We start from the raw sequence: 23,599 nt of genomic DNA on the forward strand, positions 1-23,599 counted from the left end.
ATCACCCAAAATGTCTAGTATGCAATAAAAAATTATTACCCATTGGAAGAATCAAGAAAATGTAACTCATACCCAAGAAAGCAAGCAGTCAGTAGAAGATCCAGATGTTGGAGTTGCCAGATAATGACTTTTAACTTGCTATAATAAACATAATGAAGTAATTAAAAGCGAAGATGGTGATATAAATGAGAGATGGGTATTATCAGCAAAGAAGTAGGAACTGTTAGGAAGAACTGAAGGTAATGTAAATTCTAGAACTGAAAGTATATCTAAAATGAAAAATATATGATGTTACCTTAATATTAGATTGGGGTCTATAGAAGAAAGGATTAGTGACCTTGAAAGCAAATCTACAGAAATTATTCAATCTGAAGAGCAGAGAGAAGAGGCTGGGAATAAAAAAAAAAGAAGAAGAAGAGCAGAGACTCTGTGACCTGTGCAAAAAATATTAAGTGGTCTAACATATGTGTAATTGGAATGCCAGACAGGGAGAAGAGAGGGAAGGGAACAGAGAAAAAGGTTTGAAGATAATGGCCTCAAATACCCTAAATTGGATGAAAAGCATCCATTTTTGCAGAACTTAAAATCTCAGCAAAACCTAAGCAAAAAAAAAAGAAGAAAGAAAGAAAAATATACCTAAACACATCAGAATGAAACTGCTAAAAACCAAAAAAAAAAAGAGAAAAAAAAATAAGGGGACTAGAAAAGGGGAAAAGGCATGCTAGATATAGGGGAACAATGATAGGAATGCCATCAAAATAAAAAGAAAGGAAGGGAAGCAGGGAGGGAGGGAAATAAAGAAATTGGTAATCAAGAATTCTATTATGCAGGATAAATAGCCTTCACAAGTGAGAGTGAACTAAAGACATCTTTAGACAAACAAAGCTTAAAGGGTTTGTCACCAACAGAACTGAACTTCAAGAAATGGTAAGAAGGCTGAAGAATGAAATCAAATGAAAATTCAGGTCTAGAATGAATTGAAGAGAACCAGAAATGGCAACTATGCGGCTAAATATTAAAAAATCATTTTCTTTTTCTCTTCTCCCAATTTCTTTAAAAGATAACTGTTTAAACAGACACACACACACACACACACACACACACACACACTGCCTGCCAGATTATAACATTTGTAGATGTATGATATATGAAATACTAGTACAAAGGGGTATATAAAGGATTATAAAGTTATAAAGTTATTACATTTAACATGAAATGGGTCAATATTTGCACTAAGTGGATTGCATTAAGTGAAGGATGCATATTGTAATCTGAGGAACCAGAAGTCTTCATAATAAACCCCCTCTGAGAAGTGTCATTCACACGTTTATCCTTATATCTTCTCTCAATGCCAGCTAAGGTCTAAGTCAGGAAAAGCAACTTTACAAGATATAAAAATAATTTGTTCAAGGTAAACAGCTATTTTTAATGATCTGGCATGAAACAAGGATAAAACTTCATGCATTTTATATCCCTGAGTGTTATTTCTTAAACCTAAACTTATAAATCCTTGAATTGGTATGCCTATGGTGTCAGCTGTAAACTTCCCCTGGGAAAGCTCATGTTACATATATGGAATTTTCTTCTTGTTTTATTTATTTTTTCCTTTTATACTTTGGTCCAATGTTGATTTACTCCATGTATTTTTTATCAAGGCCACAAAATCCCAAAGAGAAGTTTAAAACTAAAATATTTGATGGCATATATAAGCCATTAGAATGGCAATTGAAAACATTTTAATTAACTGTACTAAATAATATAGAGATTGCATTCTGTCGCAGAACTACTTTCAAAGGAGTAATATACCTTCCGATACCCTTCTATTCAGATCTAATCAATTAATCATTTAGAGAGTTTTATTCTACCAATCATAGTCAAATCCAAAAATCTAAGTTGGTGACTTCTCTAAATGTTGATGAATATCATATTGATACATTATACATGTAATTTCATTGTGTTACAAACAACGGCAAGTGACACTATGATGATTTTGAAGACAATCAAAAAAGACTGATATGATAGCACACAATTATCTGTTTGTTAAAGAAGGCTCTAACTTCACATATTCAATTTTATTTTAACAGAAACAAGAACAAGAAACATACAATGATCTTACAGGTTTTTATTGTGGCAAATATTGCATTTGGCCAGATTATTTGCCTTTAATGATTTTATCCCTGGATCAGGTTTTGATTAGGAACTGGCTATGTTGATGCACGAGTCAAAATAAAAGGAATGAAATTATAAAATAAGAATACATGAAAACTATCTCCATTTAGAAAACAAAACAAAAACACAATTTAATAAGAAAACTTGAGCATTGAGATCACATCCCTGGGTCTGTATTCTTTAGCTCATTATTTTCAATGGGCACAATGAACATAGTTTGGACAGATTTTTTTGCAAATGTGTTTATTCTCCTTAGATTCTAGGTAGACCAGCCTGACTTCTGAAGCTGGCTTGTCATATTTGAGCTTCATTTCGGACCATCTATTGTTTCCCTGGCCATTCTGCCTGGGATTCTTCAGACTTGGTTTCTCTACGTTCAACCATGAACTATGGTTTATCTTGTTTGTTCCAAGAACTAGTCTAGCTCAAGAGCCTAGAATTTCAGTCCACACCAGACTCCATCATCTAGACGGAAAATTCTGTGGCTCAAAGGTGGATGAATGCATGGTTTAAAGGTTGGCGTCAGTATGGAATACTCTTAATACAATGTCCAACAAGGACATTAGTGATATGTGGTTGGTGCAAAAAAGTACTTGGTGCCTATTTTTATCATCTTTACTGATGAAGTAGATGAAGAAAATTGAATACAATGCTTATTAATATCTACAGTTCTCATAAAGAATGAATGCTAATACAAAGACAGAATAGAATTCAAAATGAGATGTCTAATTTCAAAACATGGTGCTCTTCAAAATGAAAGAAAATTTCCTATAGAAAATTCAAATAATGTCACACACTTTTACAGACAAAAGCCAATTCAAAGGGCAAAGGAAAATCAGAGGGCATTGAGAGGCTAAGCAGAGAAAAGCGATAAGAAAAGAAAACAGAAAAATTCCAAGTGTTAGGACGTATTGAAGATACATCAGAAAAAACTGGATAATAGTTCCAAATTAGAAATAAATCTTATCTGCATAAAAATTTCCTCCACAGAACAATTCTGAACAAAATGCAAGAGGGTTTTAACGTTTCCAATTTACGTAATGCTGGGCCTCAAATAATTGTATCACAGTAATTGCAAAGTTAAACAAGTGAAAAATATGTATAAATCAAGAATAATCAAAGAATCAGCCATCATCAAGAGTAATCTATAGCTTAAAAGTAAGAAATATGGACAGAAATGGGTTCCTCTCGGGGTAGATAGTTGGCAAATAGTTTAGTTGGACATAAATAAAATATAATAATAAAAGATCACAGAATCTGAGTAAAAGCTTCATCATGAACCCAGAAGTAGCACACACAGATAAGAATGGTTTATTTGCTCCAGAAACTGCATGAAGAAAAGGTTTTGTGATTTATAACATTACAGAAATCCAAAAGCCATTATGAATTATAAGAAAAGAGTTTATGCTGAGGAATTAACTTGATAACCATGTGGTCTAATATTAATATGTACCTGAAAATAAACTAGGAGGAAGAGTATGTTCCACTGTGTCCCTGTCTCATTCATTCTCTCCTGCATACTAGGTTGTCCCTTCTCATCTAGATATTTGCACCTTAGATATCTTTTAGCTCCTAAATTGTCTCTGTTCAGTGTTTTAAGATCACTGGGATTGTTATTTACCAAATGTTTTCCAGTCCCACTAACACATCATATTTACATAATTTGCTGTTCCAAAGGACAATGCCTAAACTATTAAGGAAATTAGATTAGGTCTCCAAATGTACGTGGAAGGGGCATAAAATACTATAACTACAGGACACAGACACCCTAGAGGATCTTTGTAGTCAGATGTATCCTATGACTTTGAAAACAAAGGAAAACACCATTGGTTTTTGATATGCTAGTTTTAATCCAACCATTATTAATCTTTAGGTTATGGTGTCACACACTGAGCAAGATGCACAGAAGGCCAAGACAGAGGCTGAGCCCCCAAGGGGGCTTATTTTCTTGTCAGAAGGATAAGACAGGTTTACATAAGACCAAAATGGGGACGGTTATGCTGGGGATCCAGAAGTGGGTTCGGTGCACAGAAGGGAATGATCATTTCCAGATGAGAGAGATCAGGAAGGCTTCAAGGTCAGGGTGGAGATGGGATTTTTGAAGAAACATTTCTGGAATGTTTAAGTTAGAAGCAGACAAGTTCAAGGAATGGCAGCATTACAGTTAGGCTCGAGTCAAGGTCAGGCAGTGTAGAGAAATCTTAACACTTGAAGCCACAGTATGAAAATCATGTTATAGAATCTGACCATTCAAGTCTTCCTTATCTGTCGACGAAGGAGTCTGACATTTATCTTATTGATCATGGAAGGAATTGAAAGTTATCTTAGTATGAAAACTGGCTGAACAAGATATTCTCTTAAGGATGATGAAATGGGGAGCAAAATACAGCAAGAAATGAAGTGGGGAAAGGAGGCCAAATGGACACAAGTGGTCAGGAAACAGACGGTCATCCAGGCAAAGACAATGTAGGAGACAAACTGCTCTGGGCCAAAAAGTAAAGATGTTCCACGATGAAAACAATGTGACAACATTTAGGAACATTGGACTATTTATCATCATGCATCACTAAGGGTTATGCTTTTTGTTACTGATCTTATACTGAAAACAGTACTGTTTTGACTAAGAGTCTAATGGCAAATCCTCTTTGGAATGTTATTCCAAATCTGCAGACTCTCAAAAGAACTTGAACTGCTTTCTTGCTGCCTATAACATGTTAGAAAAACTTACTTTTCAAAAAATCAGCTGCAGGATGAACTTCTAGAAAACAAAGCTTTAGAGATTTCCTTCTTTTCTTTTAACCCAAATAGCCAGTATATATTTCTCAATATATGTTTTCTCCATCCTTTACTATTAACCCTAAGTGACGAATGGCAGGTGTGCAAGGAAGGGGATGGAAGACACTGTCAATCTGAACGGAGTTCATTATTTTTACCCTATTTTGCAGAGTGTCATTTAAAATAATTGCTAGCCTGGAGAAGGTTTTTATTGTTTTGGACCACAGGCTTTATATTACCTTAAAAAAAAACCAACCTCTCAGCCGCAAGTTGGATGCTTCTGGCAGCAAGACAAATCTAGCACCACCCAGGGAGGGAGTGTATTTGCTTCTTCGCTCACTCCTGCCAGGGTGGAGGAATGCTGGACATCAGGAGACAACAAGGAAGGCTGCCTAGAGCCTTGCTGCCCTGCTTGCCTCCCGTTCCTCGGGCCTCCTCTTTTCAGAACACACAGGTAAGAATACAGAGGTGCTGGTTCAAGTGGAGCACCGTAGCTCATTGCATGCAAACCCCGAGAGTCAAGAGCAATGACCCAAGGTGTGCGAGAGGTCTCAGCACCTTCAGGGAGGTCAGTTTTCCCATGGCTTAGGTCATAAGGCTCTCCTTGGGCCCAGTAAATTCCTCGAAAGGTCCTTTCAATGTTTTATTATTATTTATATCTTTGTATATTGCTTTGCAGCATGCTTTTCTATAGAATTAAAAGAAAACAATAAAAACAGCAACTGGATGTTGTTTTTACAAATCTGTGGCTGGTTGTTGAGCTGTTACTCTTTCATATTTACAAATGGGAAGATCTGACAGCAATCTTAACTGCTGAGGAGCGAAGTATATAAAGTTTAGTTTTCAGTGCCAATGTTTTAAACTACTACAAATGGATAAAATGTAAAATTTACCATTAGACAGTGAACTGAAAAGCTAGAGATAAAATGTACCTATAATACGACTGCCGTCTCTAAATATAAAGCTCAATATTATAAATTTGCGTTCTTAATGAACTTTTTATATCACAAATTCTGTTTCCACTTAGATGTCAGAAACTGAGCTGGAAAAGACAAAAGCAAGAACAGCTGAGCATTTTGAAAATGATAAAAATAACATCTCTTGGTTAAAGGAAGGTAAGTCCACTTGCTGTCGATTTTTAATCAGTGTGAAAATTGTGCTTTTGTTTATAAGCAAGACATTGTGTGCGAGAAGGAGGAAAAAATGCCCCAGCAGTCCAAATAACATTAGCACCCCTGACTTTTTCTTTTCTTTTTTTGGTCTAAGTGGTATTTTGAGGGTCTTTAGTATTGAAATGCTTTTTGCATTCCCTATGTTGCAGTAAACACAGATTATATTGTTGGTAAGAGAATACACATTTTCAATTCAGATACATATTATCTGTGAGGGTCTTTCTACACTGTAGAATTTTCCCCTTTATCATCAAGAAGACTAAATAATTTGAGGGCAAGTACATTTTAAATAATAATCACAGAATGGAATGCATACTGTAGGAAGTAATGTCTGCAAATAGAGTCATCATTCACTGCAATTAGAGAAGCCACCTTCCCAGGGGAGAAGGCTGTCGGCCACGGGCACATCGCGCCTAAGATGGTTACTTGAAATACACACATTAATCAATAGGTTTGTTCCCTGATGAAGAATCCAAATTCACGCACTTTTGAAAATATGTTTAAACTCCTGATTATGTACTAGAAGGTTTGGACTTTTCATTTGATGAACACCTTTAATGTCTCTTAAAGGAAGATAATATGTTATCAACTTCAAAGTGGAGATAATGGGAGATTTTATTAATATGCATGTCAAAGAAAGGTCTACAACACTAAAACCGTAATCAGAACATCAACTTCATTGACAACCTATTGATGATTATGCTGAGTCATCACAAGTTTATGAAACAGTAATTATTCCTAATTTTGGGGTGAGAAAATAGAGACTCAAAGAGTTTAAGGAAATTGCCTAAAATCACAAAATTAGAAAGTGACAGAGTTGGGGTTTGATGCCAGACTGCTTGACTCCACAGCACATGAATCTAACCACCACTTTACACGGTGTTTTGGAGGAAAGATGCAGACGTGACTTCTCAAGGCTCCAAGTAACTTGCAATCTGTGCTCTAAAGTTTTCCCACAGCATTTAAATCTACATCTCCACTTTCCTACATGGTCTCACATCCGCTCTTGTCCTGAATCCCGCCTGGCCCCGCAACGCTCACTTAAGAAATGTTTACTTTAAAAAAAAAAAAAGATAGTTCCTTCTGCCTGACGGCCCATAATCAAAATTAATAGCTTGAGCTCATCTTTACTAGAAACTCTATTTCAGGATAAGAGCTGGTACAGACACGAAGCATCTTCACAACCGTTTCCTTCAAAATGCCACAGAGTGAGAAAACTCTCTTGCTTCTCTTTTGTAAATATTTTTAAATGGAACGTTGTGAAAAAAAAATGTGGAAGCGGAAAACTGAACCCAGGTCTAAGATCACTCTGGTTTTTTTTGGGAGTCCCACATCCACGGGGACAGAGGTGTTCTTTACTACTACTTGGGTGAAGTTTATATTGTTTCTTTCTGTTTTAATTGTTCCATGCTATAGATCTCTAACATAGAAATAATGGTGAAATTGATAGACTGTCAATCTCCTTAAGAATTTTCTTTTTAAAATAGTGTGCCTACTAAGTACAATTTAGGTATTGAATTCTTGTAATCTGCAAAATCTAACTTCCCAGGGGACCTGTTTATCCCATTTGGACACTTCATTTAAAGTACACTTAAATTATGTTTACTGTATTTCATAAAAGGAAATTGAGTCAGATGCTAGATGACAACATCTTAACTGGGGAACATCAGGATGAGTTAGTTTTTGAACATACATGTCTTCTCTTAACATTAAGAAAAAGTTTACGTGCTGGCTTCTGTTTCGAAAAGGCAAACTGGTACAGGGGAAAGAGCAGAGCATTTGAAGTCAGGCAGGTGTGGTTTTTAAATCTCAGCTCAGTTGTTTACTAGCTGTATGCCTGTAGCATATTACTTAACCTCCCCAACCTCAGATTCCTCAGCCAGGGCTACAATGCCTGCTTCTGTGATGTTGTGGGGATGAGATTTCATTATTTCTGTGTTTTCTTTTTTCTCCTCTTTAAAACACGACCCAAAATAATATAGCTATATTTTCTTGAGATCCTGGTTCACACTTTGAACAATGTGTAGTAATAATAACATGCATATTTTTTATAGTATTTTATATACATTTCTTCATTTGATCCATGAAACAACTCGGTATGCAGTAGTGTTGTCCCATTTAACAGATCAAAGGACCCAAGTTCAGAGACACTTTGGATCTTGTTCAAACTTGCACAGCTGTTAACTGAATCTGGAACCCAGGTCTTCTGATTCCAAATTCTGTTCTTTGCTTTACGCCATTTTATCACAGTGACATCTCCAATGATTATCAATCAGTATTTTAAATATATTAACCCTCCCCTTAAAAAAAAATGAAATGACTCTTTAAAGCTGGTCACACATTTTTTTCATATGAATGACAAAAATGGTTGCTTCTCAAATCACAGTGTCTCTTGCTTCTGCAACTCCAGCGGAATGCTCCCTGTTGTTAAAATGTAGGGAATCCCAGCAATGCCTTATGAAGGTTGAAGCAAACATTCACTGGGATAATCTACCTAAAGTGCAGCCCTTGACCTCAGAGGGAGCACAGCCACTGGACTGTCACCCTCCTCGCCAGCCTGAGTACTGATGCTCTTCCTGGTTTCTCATCTGCAAATATTCATCCAATCTGTTCAATGTGATTCAGCATTTATTAATCATGGCATTACTGGAGGCAATGCATGAAGGTGGCAGAGAACAATTAAAAAAGTGAAATGCTGTCCTGTGCTCAAGAAGTTTGCTGTCTAATTGCCTGCTTTTGCCTGATAAGTGAAGAGGTTCCTACATACCTGCCGCTTGCCCACAGAGAGATCACGGACCTGATGGCCTCAGCAATGGTGCCCAAGAGCTGGTTAAAGCCATCCCCAGAGCTATGCTCAATAATTAGGGTAAACAGTGTTTGAGGAACACATTGGCTGATGTAAAAATGCACCCAGTGCCAATTTAATTGAAACCTGTTTTACCTTCTACCAAATCATCAGGAGATCTTGTAACCACCATTAGTTATCTTGCCTTTAAGTTCTAGAGTTCTCAGATTTTAGATTTATCAGATTCTTGGGTCCCTACTTAGGGAATTCAGGAGGATATAGGTGGATCCCAGGAATAATGCTAAGAGCAAGTCAGGTGATTCTGAAATCAAATGTCTAGAGACCATGCTTGGAGAAACTGCGTTTTAAGATAATCAGAGAAACAGAACGTGATTTTGAAACATGTACCAGGCAAGATGAGCTGTACTATTCATTTATGGCCCGAGGTGGTCTAGGAAGCCCAGTCCTGAATGCAGCCACAATCCATTTGCACAGATGGAGAGGAGGAGATAATGCTGGGGTCAATGGCATCCGGGGCTGGAAGATGCTTGCTTTGGTGCTGGGGAAACGCCATGCTGGCTACTTCATGAATTAACACAAAATGATAGGGACAAACAGACTGACTTGTGATTACAGGTAAAGCCACTGGACACAGGTTGCGGTTATCACTGCAGGTCTCAGGGCAGGGACTAAAGTATTGAGGCATGCTTTGGGCATATACATTTGTACCTAGTGGGCAGAGTGGGATGGAGGAGGCAGATGCAAAGGTAAGGCAAGAGGCTGGTGATGGCTAAAACGGAAGTGTATTCAGTGGCCCGGAAGTGAGGAAAGCATAGCCCGGATAAAAGTCATAATAAGGAGAGGAATAAAAGAGGCCCAAATGTGAAAAACTGTATGAAGGAAAAATTGATATAACTAAAATAAGGAAAATTACAAGTGAAATAAGATGGCATGTAATACCCCATTAAGCCAGGGAGCATTCTGGGTAAGCATTTCAGTGCTTCCACCTCACACCATTTGATACGGAAGAGAAACATCAAAATGAAGGGATGGAAGCCTTCAAACTGTTGCCATTTGCAGTTTAAAATCACAGTGTCACCAGCGTTTGAGCTGCACGCAGTTTCTTACATTGTCTCCTGATTTTTCAGGGAATGCTGGAAATCTGGGTGTCTATGTGAAATCTCCTGATTTCTAAAGCCAAAGTGGTAACAAGAATAACAGGCCAGGCAAATGAAACCAGGTTTAGTGAGTATATTTGGCCCATAGACTGTAAATTTGTAGCTTCAGTTCTAAGAGTTTTTATCTCTAAAGAAAATCTATTAGAGTTTCTGAAAACCAGTTTTCCATAAATAGTATTGCATTAGCATAGATATATACACAGATATATAATATATAATGTATATATGTATATATACACATATGCACATATATATGTATGCATATACACACACATTTATATGCTTGAGCGAAGTCAAGAACAATTGTTTGGCCTAAAACCTGTGAAATTAAGAACATTAAATAAAACTGTTTGTCCTGCAAAAACTATCTGTAATTGTTTTAGTGAAGCATTCTCTTTATGGATGTAATAAGTCAAGGGAAGAACAAAATTATCCCAAGTTACAAACATGCCATCCATGTACCAAAGCATAGTTCTATAACTTTCCAACCTGGTGTAAACTCTATCCAATAGATATCAAATTGGTTGTTGCTAGTGGGAAAATTCATACTTAAAGGAAAGGTTGGGTCAACTAAAAGGAAGGAAAAGGTCAATGAACAAGATTTTCTCTCTTTCCATAAGTGCCAGGAAGAAAAGAGCATTGATGATGAGAATTCTGTAGTTATTTTGAACTGAGTATGGCTTTTATTCAATAAACAGTCACAAGGTGACTACAGTCTTTGGTGATTTCAAAAAATGATTTAGATACATTTTAAAAGAAACTCCCCAAAACTTATTAGTATTGATGCAGAGTTTGGTTACCAATGAGCTGGCATCTTGAATTTATTGGTTATCATTTAATTATAATTCCTTAACATTAGAGACTAATAATCTAGATATTAGAAAACAGTCTACAGGTTCCAATAACCATGTTCTAAATATTCCCTTTTCAATATGATGCAAAACCTCAAACTCATAATATAAGAATTCCATCTCATTCCTGATCAGTGTTCCCTTGTAAATGACATAGAGAAAGTGACATTCTTACTAACATCTATTGACATTCATAAATTCACTGGTGTTCCCTAAATTCTAAGTAAAGACAGTTTACTTCATTTGTTCAAAAGATAATTTCATATCATGAGCATTAAAACAATTCTGAAATGCGTATTTTATTCAATTCAACAACCATTTGATCAGCCTGCTCTTGAACTCATAGACAACATGTTAGGCAAAGAAATAAAGATGCCCCCAAAATGAAAATACCACAGTTCCTGCCCTCAAGGAACTCATGTATTTGGGTGCTTTGTTATAATGACTAAATATTAATTCGTGTTAATTCTCTCACTCAGACAATTCTGATTTTAAAAAAGACTTTTTGGTCTCTAGCTTAAAAATTAAGCCACACAAATGTTTGAATGCTCATTTTAAGTCATTCATTTCCACAAGTAGTCTATCTGGAGATTCCTGTTACACTGTATACACACAGAAATGGAATCCTCAGCTTTTATTTCGGTAGTCTTCATTAACTTGTGAAAATACGTTACCTAATAACCAAAATACAGGTGAGAAAATAGTAGCAACCGAAAATGGAATGTCATTTTATTTGTAAACACAGTTGAAAGGGAAACTTGATGTGAAAATATGGTTTTGCAAGTCATATATATATATATAAGTAAAACAAGTACAAGAAAATTTCACAAGGGTAATTGTTTTGAAACTTTGAAAAGAGATGATGGGTTAGGGATTGGCCTGGGGAACCATCCTTTAGAATCATTGGTCAAAGAAGTTCTGCGGGCGGGAGATTTGAGTTGAGACTTCAATGACTAGGAGAAGCCAGCTGTGCAAAAACATGGCAGGAGCATTCCAAGAGGGAGACGAGCTGGTGCAGAGAGAGCCTGGCTCAGCATGTCTGGTTGGGAGGGAGAAGGGAAGGAAGAGAAAAGAACATGAGGGAAAAAGGGAGAGACGGAAAAGAAGATACTTAAGTTGGAAATAATATAGGACCTTGCTGGCCACAGTCAGGAATTTGGATATTTTTTCCTAACTGGAATTAGAAGGCACTGGAGATTCTAAGCAGGGGAATATATGCCATCACTTACATGGTAGGAGGTAAAGAGCATATGCAGAAATCAAACAGAAGCTGTTGCAGTTGGCCAAGCAAAAGAAGACTGGGATAAGATAAAACCATGAAGGGGAAAGGGGGAGAATAGGATTTGGGATGTATTTTGGAGGCAGAGCCTACTGAACTGGCTGGTTCTTCGGTGTGGGCAATAGAAAGAAATGAATCAAGGATGACTCCTGGCTTGAGACACTGCATAGTGGTAACGCTGAGTGGAGAAGAATGAGAGAAAAACTGGCTGGAGCTGGGAGAATCAGAAGATCTGAGTGGATGAGGTTAAGTGTGACATGCCTATGAGGCACCTCAGGAGGACTATCAATTGGGCAACAGGACAGGAATCAGAGATCAGTTGTCCACTTTGAGTAACATTGACAGTAAAAATCTGCTAGGGATTTTGCATAGACCTGAAGAATGAGAAGGAATCTATTGATGGGGAGAGTACAGGAAATGAAGTACAATTTCAGGTAAAAGGAATGGGGCAGGAAAGAACATGGCATGCCCCAAGACATGAATGCAAACAAGAATGGCTGGAGCATCTTGATCCAGAGGAAGTTTGGCATTTGATGAGTGTGGGGTTTGCCAAGGAACACAGTCTAGAAACTTTCATGGATGTTGGTCAGCATTGTAGATTCCAATAAACTCTTTACCCTGGAAATGCCTACCAAAGATACATTTTATACTGTAGCAAACAATATAGCACTACATTTTATTTGCAAAAGAACATAAGGTAAAGGACTATCAAAGGATAACACACTATGTCGAAAATTTAACAATTGTGGAATGAAGCTTTAATAGTTTGTATTAGGGTTCTCCAGAAAGAACCAATAGGATGGATGGATGGTTGGATGCATAGGTGGATGGATGGACAGACTCACAGACAGAGAGATAGAAGGGCTTTATGAGGAACTGGCTCACACAGCATGGAGGCTGAGAAGTTCTCTGATCTGCTGCCTGCAAGCTAGAGGCTCAGGAAAGCCAGTGGTGTAGTTCTGGTCTAAGCCCCAAGTTCTGAGAGCCAGTGGTGTAAATCCTGGTCCATATAAGAAGCTCTGAGAATCAGAAGTTGAACATCCAAGGGCAGGGGAAGATGGGTGTCCTAGCTCATGTCCTAGCTCAAGTGGGGACAGAAAATGTGTGTTTCCTCTGCCTTTTTGTCCTATTTAGCCCCTAATAGATGATACCATCCACATTGGTAAAAACCATTTTCTTTAATCAAATTACCAATTCAGATGCTAACCTATTCCCCCAAAACTCTCATGGACATATCCTCAAATAGTGTTTTACCAGATACTTGGGTTTCCCTTAGCCTAGTCAAGTTTATACATAAAATGAATCATCACATAGTTCTTGACGGAAAAGTGGCAGACACTGATTTTGGCTAAATTAATGAAAAAAGGAATTTATGGAAAGGCTTGGAGGTGGTCCACAGCCTAGAAGGAAAATCCAGGTGCAGAAAGTGAAGGAACTAATCTAGCTCTGGTGATCCAGACAGCAAGACCTAACAATATATTTAGGTCACCAGTCTGAGAACAAATTACCTCCACATACATTTTCTGTCCTCTCGTCCCACTATCCTTGAGACCCCTCATCCCAAGGAAAGAGCTCAATAGCTTTGGCCATGAGTCCCCTTCTGGCAAGGCAGGGCAGGGAACCTTGACGGACAGCACCACAATGCTTCACATAAAGAGAGAAAAATCCTTCTTCAGAGGGACTTCAGGGTTCTAACACCAGAATAGAGGGAGAACAGATGCTGTGTGGCCCCCGCAAAAAATGTCTACTCTAAGAACCAGTACCCGTGACCCAATTTTCAGTGCTTTTCTCCACAACGGATAATATTTTCTTAAAAACCAACCTTGTGCTATTAATGCAACACTAAACATTTCAGGAAGGAGAGTACTTACTTTAAATGTATTGGCCTTCTACTGAAGTTCAAATGTCAGAATCATTTTGATTCTCGGATAACCTTATTTTATGTTTAGAAAGTTCAGTCAAAGATGAGATCTTCTGTGTTCTCATAGGTCAACAAATTAAATTCCAGTGTCACACCCTACAGCTGACGGTTCAAATTTCTTTCCAACTAAGCCTATGAAGTGCTAAGTTCATTTTTTATAAAATGATGATGTCGATCCCAATGGAATGGAAGGCCTAGAAGATGCCATGTCAGCCTTGAGACTATGACCAGATGAATTAATCAGTGCGACATCCCTAGAAGTTGTTAAACAGCAGATTTAAAGACTCTCTTTCAATGATGATAGGGCAGTACATCAAATCCAGAATGATCTTAGCTCACCATTATTAATTGCAGTTTTATGAACTAGGAGTGAAGCAATCTGTAGAGACTACGAACCAATCTCTTCTGTCGCAACAGGAAGAAGAAAATTGTAGATAACCAGAAACTTCAAGAGACTTACTCCTTTCAACTGAGATTTTCAGGAGACTCATTCATTTTCCTATATGTCACAACAGCAGTTGATGAGGTACACTTAATCAACATTAGTATAAAGAGCAATCTTACAGTGAGAGAAAAAAGTCCCTTATGTCCCATGCCTCAGGAATAAGGACATTCCATTTCTTGTAAATTCTACAAAGATACTTTAGTTTTATATGACTATGGCCCATTTCTTTCAGCTTAGGAACAGCATTTTAGAGGGAATATACTCTAATAAAATGCACCTACACTAGGTGTTCACCAGACCGTTAGCAAAGAAAGGAATGTGAATAGAGCAAATGAAGACATCACTCTACCGGCATAAATCATTTCAACCATTTTAGCCATTATTTTCGCCTGTCGAAAAGTAAATGTGCAGCAAAGATGAAAGGCAAGGACAATGACAGACGTTTAGCCAGTGTGCAACTTCAAGACAAAAACAGAGAGGACAACTCTTGGAGGCACAGTTAAGTAAGACATCAGACAATGCTTCCTGGTGGGCAGGATTTCCAGGCCAGTATGGATTTGAAACAAAATAGCTACAGTACAAAGGTAAGAAAGGTATTTCATGACGTCTGATCTGAAACAATAGATAATAAATGAGAGGAAAAGCTGCATTTCAGCTCTTCTTCCACTTACCGATTTTATTTTCTTTTTTGTATTTAGAATAATCTGCATTATAGATAGGAAGACAAATTTCTTCTAGAGATACCAAAAGGTATGTGCTAATACTAAAACATCTAGAATATAACTTCCAAAAACACAAACATAAAAAGTTTACATAAAAGTTTACCCAAAGGACTTCCTGACTATTAAATATTATCTATTTCCCCCAATAAAGTTTATATAAATAAACTCATCTGGAGAATAAAAAATATATCAGAAGTTATATTTGGACCACAATTAAGAAGAAAAGATTCTACTCTACACGTTTCTTAAAACTCATTTCTTATTACAACCCTTAAATAGAATTCGTGCCTCATATCAAATTTACCGAGTATCATAATTCCTCCAAGTGGTAAAGATACCTCAAGACAAATGCTGGGCATAGAAGCCACAGGGCATAAATATGCAAAGAAGTAAAAAGCTAACCTTTTCAAACAATAAGGCTTCTCTCTCACTTACCAACTTCACATTTCCCTGTATGGCCCCGGAAGATGACTGGTTAGCCAGAGACGGGTAAGATTCCTCAAGGGAGGAACAACCTAAGACAGGCACAGTCGCAGGGGGGCCATCAGGTGAGAAATTGGGGATCAACAGAGGTGAGGCTTAGAACCTCACCCCCCCTGTTCTGAGAGAAATCTTCTGCATCCGTGGATGTTTTATTGCCCTTGTCTAGCTTGGATTAACACATAGTCTACAGGCACACACCTGATCATCTACATTTGCTCTCTTACAACACTAAACTATGTTTTCTACCTTTATCTTGCATCTACCTACCACTTCAGCATTTTATTAAAAATAATAATAATAATAATAATAATAAAGGGAGAAATGTGGTATACAGATATAAATCAAGTATAAAAATCAAATGAATATTCATATTTGACCTGATTGTTTATAGTTCATGATGCGTGATCAAAACCAAAAGTTTCTGTGATGCCTGCCCTTGTACTGTTCACCATGTAAGAACTTATTCACTATGTAAGAATTTGTTCACCATGTAAGAACTTGTTTGTTATGCTTCAGAAGATTGGAGACTGATGAAAATTAGGCTTGGGGTGGATTCATGATTGTGCATTGAGCATTGACTCCCCTATACAGAATTTTATTGTTGTTAACAACCATTTGATCAATAAATATGAGAGATGCCCTCTCAAAAAATAAATAAATAAAAATAAAATTAATAAAATAAAAAGTCTTGAGAGTAGCTATCAAAAAAAAAAAACTCATTTCTTAGGACAATATACGGAAATTCAGATTGACAAAACAAACCATTCATACCACGAAAGAAGCATTTGTTTTACAAAATGATACAAAATTAAGTAAACCAAAACAACAAATGTTTTGATTGCCTGCAAAGCATAGATTTACACAACTAATATAGCCTGATTCCTCTGCCCAAGGACCTTATGATCCAGTTGGGGAAACAAACTATTAGCAGATCGTGTTTCCCGAGTGATTCAGGCAAGAGCAAAGTATTCAGCTGCTTTTGAAACGGAGTAGAACGCACACAGCCAGTTTGGAGAGACTTCTTCAGTCTCAAACCTCTCGCACACAGACCACATGGGCACACCCAACGCTTCAGATAGATTCAGATTTCTCTTAAAACCCAGCTTGTTGGTTTGTTTTGTCTTCAATGGATTTAGCAAATCAGGCTACATCAACAATACTAAAGAGTCACTTGAAAATAGCAGGGGTCACTTCGAAATATTACTTAGATTTCTTGAACTTCTCTTGAAAAGACAAGTCCTCTTGTATAAATATTTTTTCATTTCTTACCCAGCCCTTTTACTTAAAAACGAAAAAGGGAAACAGCTAACATCCTCATTCTAAAATGAGGAAATGCGATAAGAGATAGAGATACTAACAGAGAGTAAGGGAGTTCACTTTTTCCAAGGTAAATTCTTAAGCAAATAATTTGCTGTACTAAGGACTTAAAAAACAATACCACAACTTGGAAACATAGTGTATTTACAGGCCATGAAAATACTGGAGTCTCTAAGTTCAGAATACTATTAAATCTCACCCATTACTGAAGAAGCCACTTAATTAAGGCCAAATTATCAAGTCTGAGTTCTGTAACATAACTCGGGTTCTCTAATAGAAGATTGAACTCTTCACTTTAGCTTTATTTCTCATCATTCAAGAGATGAATAATGCTACTTAGGAATCAAATTTAATTTTCAAAAACACTGAACAGGGAAAAGCTACATAGTTAAAAAATTATATATATATATATATAGTTATGTATAATATCTAACTATATATCTACATAATACATATATTATATATGTACATATAAAACTGTTGCTGGAATAAAATATTTTATTCTAGCTTTCTTTCTGGCCTTCCAACAATACATATATTGACTATCTTGTATGACAGACGATTTTCTATGAAAGAATCAAACATAAATAACACTCAAGGTGATTACAATCAGTGTATGTGTCACATTGCAGGCAATGGTAGCAGTCAAGGAAAGTTCACCACTAGTCAACAGATTTAAATAAAGGAGAAATGTTAAGTTGTATTAGACTATTAATTGCTCAAGGGCAAGGTGAATCGGCCTGTTTACCTCTATATTTAAGCATCCAGATTAGCCCCTTGAACTGGGCAGATACTCAAAAATGGTATGAATAAATGAATGAATGAATAAATAAATAAATTTCAAAGATGTATGAGAATCAGAGGTAGGAAAGAGCACATCTAGAATTCAGAAAAATGGGAGTTTAGCTGGGCTAGAAATCACGAGTAGAATTTTAATAAGCAGTATCATTGCAAACGGATGGAATATGATAGTCTAAATAGAGTCAGAAAAGCATGGAGTGTCCAGAGAACAGTAGTTATGCTTGACTGGATAAAGGGTATGTGTGGGAAAGTAGGAAATAGACCTTGGCTATATTATGAAGGGCTTTCACTACTAGGCAGAAATGCACCAATTAAATGTTCTAGGACAGAGAAGGTACCAAACACCTAGGGTTGGGATTGGGAACACAGGCAGGACCTAAGGTTACAGAATCAACTCCGTGCTTAGAAAACATCTGTGATTTGAGGATGTTCATGAAGATGGGTTGGAAGGGTAGCACTATAGATGAAGGGTGGTGGCAGAGTGACAGGTTAGAAGTTGGCTGCATTCCACAGATGGGAAAGCATGACTTCTGATCTGGGATACTGGCTGCCAGGGCAATAGAAACAAGGGGCTGGCCCGGGACTGGATATGAAGGGTCAAGAGAAGGAAAAAATTGTCAGAGATTGTAGAAAGTCTCTGGATTGAAACTGGAATTTCAATATGTGTGTGTGTGTGCAGTGTATATAGCCTTATATAAATATTCTATGGCTAAGTTTACTCTAGAAAAATTAGGTGATGCAACTTGCACAAATTTATTCCAAATCCCCACACCCAGAGATAACCACTAAACATATTTTCTTATATGTTTTGTATTTGTGTACAAATACGCATTTGTGTGTTTATACACACACACACATGAATTAGTGATTTTGATAAAATATGATTATGTACTGTGTCAATAATGTACTTTCCTTATCATGAATGTGAATACCTTCCCAGGTTATTAAATCTGGATTTACAGTATTATTTCAATGGCTATATACATAGTACTCCATTATTGAAGTAATAAAATATATGCAACCAATTTTCCATTTTTAGATATTCAAATTGTTTCAAATTTTTGGCTTAAAAATCTCAAAGAAATACATTACAACATGTCTTGGAATTTCCTTGCAAACGATCTAGCCGAAAGCACTTTGTGGTGTCCTCACGCTTTACCTGTGGCTTCCAGGAGACAGTCTAAGATATATCGCACTAAGTGCTTCATTTAAGTTTCATACAAGCCACATGCAGAAGGCCTGATCATGCTTTTTCTACACATGGAGTAAGTTAAGTTCAGAGAAATTTAAATAATTTGGTCCAAAGTCATACAAGTAACAGAAGACAGGATCAGGTCTCTCAAGCCAGCTATTCTGGTCCCAATGCTTCTCTAGATTCTGCTTAGAAGTACGTGAGGGTAGATAACCTGACCCCTCCATCTGCCCATTTGCACTCATTTGGACAACTAAAATGAAAAGAGATTGGAAAAGTTGGGGGAAGTCATGCAGACAATACATCTTTAAACCTCTTTAAACCTATTATTCATTTAGTTGGAGTCTCTAAACACCTGTCTTCAGCACAGTCACAGTGATTTGATGAAAAAAAAGGACTTAGTTATGACATTAGGCAAAGATTCAGAAACCGACTTTTCTACAGATTTCAGAGATTAAATAGTTGAGAATGAATTACCACTCTGTAATATGACTGCATTCATATTTAAGAGATAAAAGTTGGAGTTCAGCTCACGTAATATCCATTTAGGACACCAGCGAGTTGTAAGGAGTAATCATTTTAATATCTCCCCGCTGAAGTTAGCTAACTAAACAAAAAGCATGGCTGATGGAGGAGGAGGTAGAAATCTTATTTTGTTTGCTGATCTTTGTGAAACAAGCACTTGAAAATAAAACATATCACATCCAAAGGAGGGGGAAACGTAACTCCAGTGGGCAGTATCAACTATGATCAGATTAAGAAACCGCAATATATTTTTGCATGGCCAACAAACAGATCAAAAATGTGCAAACATAAGGATATTTAGATGCCAAATCTAACTTTAATTTTCAAATATCCCTATCTGTTCATACCATCTCTCCAGTAAGAAAATTATATTACACACAGCCCTGCCTTCTCATATTCAGCAAGTGGCACCCCACTGTCAACTTTAGACCTGACCTTCATTTTCCTTGTTACATTTAGAATTTTTAAAATGTGTCCCCTTAAATCTTTAAATAGTAGGATTTAGCAAAGAATAAAAGACATCGCTCTGTGAAAACCTTAAGCCAGAAACAAACATATTTCAGATAAACATTGGATACTGCACACGCTGTATTTCTCACTCATAAATTAAATTCTACTATTGGGGATTAGAAGCCCATGAGTTTACAAGAAAGATTTGTTTTAGTTAAGATTATAAAGCTATTTTTTTTTTAGGTAATCAAATGATGCTTTACAAATTACCTGATTTCTTAACATCTACCCCACAAAAGGAAAACAGCAGCAGTAACAAAATGCTTGAGGAAGAGATTTTAATTCATTTTATGTATGGGAGGAAACTAAGTCAAATATTTTTCCACCCTCCAAGAAGAAATTAAGTACAAATCAAAGAATTCTGGTTACACAAATACGCATTTTGCCCCACACAGCACTCAGACATATGCACTATAGCGCATCCATATTTCCGTCTAACCAATGGAGGCTGCAGAGATTATGCGTTTGGCACTAATAGTAGAAGAAACTAAATGAATAACTTGGGGGTTAAACAGAAGTATAGTCTAATTACAGTCATTTAATGGCTCAAATATCTAAACTGTTCATTTTCAATAAGACATCCAGTCTTCTGTGGTCTGAGGCATGGATCTCACGACCTCTATCTCAATTGGCCCTACCATGTTTAAGTAAACAGGAGGCTCGTACGTTCACTCACTTTGTTTTTCTAAGGATTCACTTTACAATAACTAATTATCCAGAGCCAGGCAGAATACTCTTGTCCAATATTAAATTCAACAAGCAGGGAATTGGGCTTCAACACAAATTTAGTTTGTTCTCGTTTTTTAAAGTAAGCAGGTTTCAGAGAGAAATATGCTTGCACCATTTCAGAAGAAACTTTGGATAAGGAATACTGTAGACCCTAATTACTGAGTCAATAAACACTGGTGAAGCCATGATACACTGAGCGTATACTGGACCACATTCCATTTTCTTTCATACAGTTTAGCGTCATCATTTCTGTGAATGTGAAGGGATGTAATGAGCAACAAGTATGGGAAACAAGGAGACAATTAAGTGGGGGGCATGTGTTTTTATTAAACCACATCTAATTTCATAAAACTAGGCCTTCTATTGACAACAAAATGCAACATCTTTGCCTCAGATATTCCACATGAATCCAAAGACATCATGGATCAAAAGTTACAGTGCTCTAAGTATTTCATTGCAGCACTTATGCCATTAAGAATGATGAAGAGCTGAGTCTTTGGAATCACCCTGACTTGTATTTAAAAGTTGAGCATACTACTACTTTAATGTTGATCTTACTCGAGTCATTTAACATCATTGAGCTTCAATCTCCAAAGCAATAAATCAAACATAATAAAGGCCACTGCAGACACAGTTGATTGTCTACCCAAAATCCATTCTCCTTTTCTTAAGAAATCTCAATTTTGTTCAGAAACCCACCTATCACAATACAGCCATGCATTTCCAAAGAGGCTGGCTCCATCGCCAGTCCCAGGCATAGGTTGAATCCTGATGGATTTAACCCAGTTATGGTGGTTCTTCTCTCCTTGCTGGTGATTGTTTTAGACAAGAGTTTGTGAAATAATTCAGGACAATGACACATGCGGGGTTCTTCACTGAGGTCTCCTGGTGAAGGTTTTAGTTTTGTTTATCTTGTTGGGAGGACATTGGGTTGGTTGGTTGTTTAATTCTGTTTTGTTTCAGAGTGTTTTTGGCTCCTAACAGTTCATAAGAAAAGATTATTTCCTCTCTTGGATGCTGTCAAGTCGTTATGGAATGCTTGCAAGTAGGGAAGCCACCATCTTCTTATCATAAAGGGGAGCCAGATTGGTAATAAAGCCATACACTTAATCAAAAATGCCACAGGGAAAACATGTGGCAGGTGAGGAATCTGTATTCTTACAAGTGTTGAGCCATTGATTCACTCAAACCTCAAGTTACCCTACCTCTGAAATTGACATGCAAGAAATAAAGTGCTTTAATTTTTAAACCAGTTTGATTTGGGATTTTCCCTTATTTGCAACTAAAGGCACAAAGAGCAATGACTGAAAAGTACTGAGTATCCAATAATAATTACTACTATGATTAATTTACCTTTTCTCTCAGGATCACTTTTTAGATCTGTTTCTCCCTTGACTCTTTGAAGCCATCAGGGAATGTGAAGTTCCATAGTTTTTTCTATATTCCTCTACATATTCTTACATAAAGGATTCATAAATATTGTCAAACTGAAATAAGATTGAATCCAAGCATCCTCACGTATTGTACTATAAGATCCATTAATGAGCTAGAGGGGACAGATTTCATTAGCAAAAAGAGAGAATGCTTTATAAAGAACAGTATGAAAAAAATCAATTTAATCTTCAAAGATTGATACACTTTTCATTCTAAAGATAAACATAAACTTCAATGAACTGAGCTTTCAATGCTAGAGCAATATTATTTTGAACAGCTGGCATTTCTAAAGCTCTGAGAAAAAAGCAAAAAAAAGAGGAGAAAACTTAAACATGACAATGTCTTCATAAACCAAGCTGCATCCTTAATGAAAATTGATAAATATTAAAAATTCATTCAACTGTTGTTCAAAGTACCTTCCTTGATCTTACATCTGTATTCCTGAGTGAGAGCTTGGGCTTTTATGTTGTATATTCCCTCTTTCAGCAGGTGATTTTGCTCCTTTTCCAAAAGTCTCTTTAGGCCTCGATGTGTGACACAAAAATAAATAATGTGATGAAACAGAAAGTTGTACAATTCATTTTCCCAATTAGAAAGCATAACTAAGCTCCTAACAGGGTCTTTTTTCTTTCTTTTCAGCAAGATTCATATATTCATTCTTCTTAAGACAGGACGAATATAAATGTCATAAAAAAAATCCTCTTACTTCTAGTGAAGTTGGGTGTCATACTGAAAAGATAAAATGGGAAGAGAAGGACCAGGCCTACAAAGAAAGCCTTATTTAGGGACAAACCCAGGCTAATACCACTTTGCATTACTGCACCCCCTGACTAAAGCAAAAGTGTTTTGTTTTCCCTTACCTCTAACTAAAGTTTAGAATTCCCTTCACTCATAAATATAGGCAATGTCACAGTAGTGGTATTGGCAACAGTTGTGATTCTGAACAACAGAAATCATGGATATTTCCAATCACATTACAGTTGTTACTGATACCCCAAAACATTGCTTATCCTCATCCTCTTACCAGTTCATCAATTTGTAGGCCTTATTTTATGGATCAAGGTGTACATGTATTTTGATATCAAATTTTTTTAAAATATAGGTTTCCTTACAATCCTGCATATTTTATTTTCTGCATTTAAAACATCATTTTGAGAAGACATCCTTAGGCTTCAGTAGGCTTCCACTGGCACAAAAGGAAAAGTCAAGGACCCCTGAGCTAAAAGAAAGTAAATGAGCAGAACACTTCCAGAAATCTGAAAAGCAAGTGGAAGGGGGCAGGATTAACTAATGCTGAACGTCTGCCCCTCC

At 36.7% G+C, this 23,599-nt stretch overlaps 1 protein-coding gene across 2 annotated transcripts in view; it reads left to right on the forward strand.

The window, feature by feature from the left end:
• The first annotated feature begins 5,971 nt into the window (after positions 1–5,971).
• MDFIC2 (MyoD family inhibitor domain containing 2) overlaps positions 5,972–23,599 on the forward strand; it is a 95,273-nt gene continuing 77,645 nt past the window's right edge. For both annotated transcript variants that reach the window (XM_057499317.1, XM_057499342.1), the window contains exon 1: positions 5,972–6,059. In XM_057499317.1, coding sequence (XP_057355300.1) covers positions 5,972–6,059 — 88 coding nt within the window. The remainder of the gene's footprint in view (positions 6,060–23,599) is intronic.

The sequence above is a fragment of the Manis pentadactyla genome, chromosome 1 (genome assembly GCF_030020395.1).
Source record: "Manis pentadactyla isolate mManPen7 chromosome 1, mManPen7.hap1, whole genome shotgun sequence".
In the NCBI taxonomy this organism is placed as follows: Eukaryota; Metazoa; Chordata; class Mammalia; order Pholidota; family Manidae; genus Manis; species Manis pentadactyla.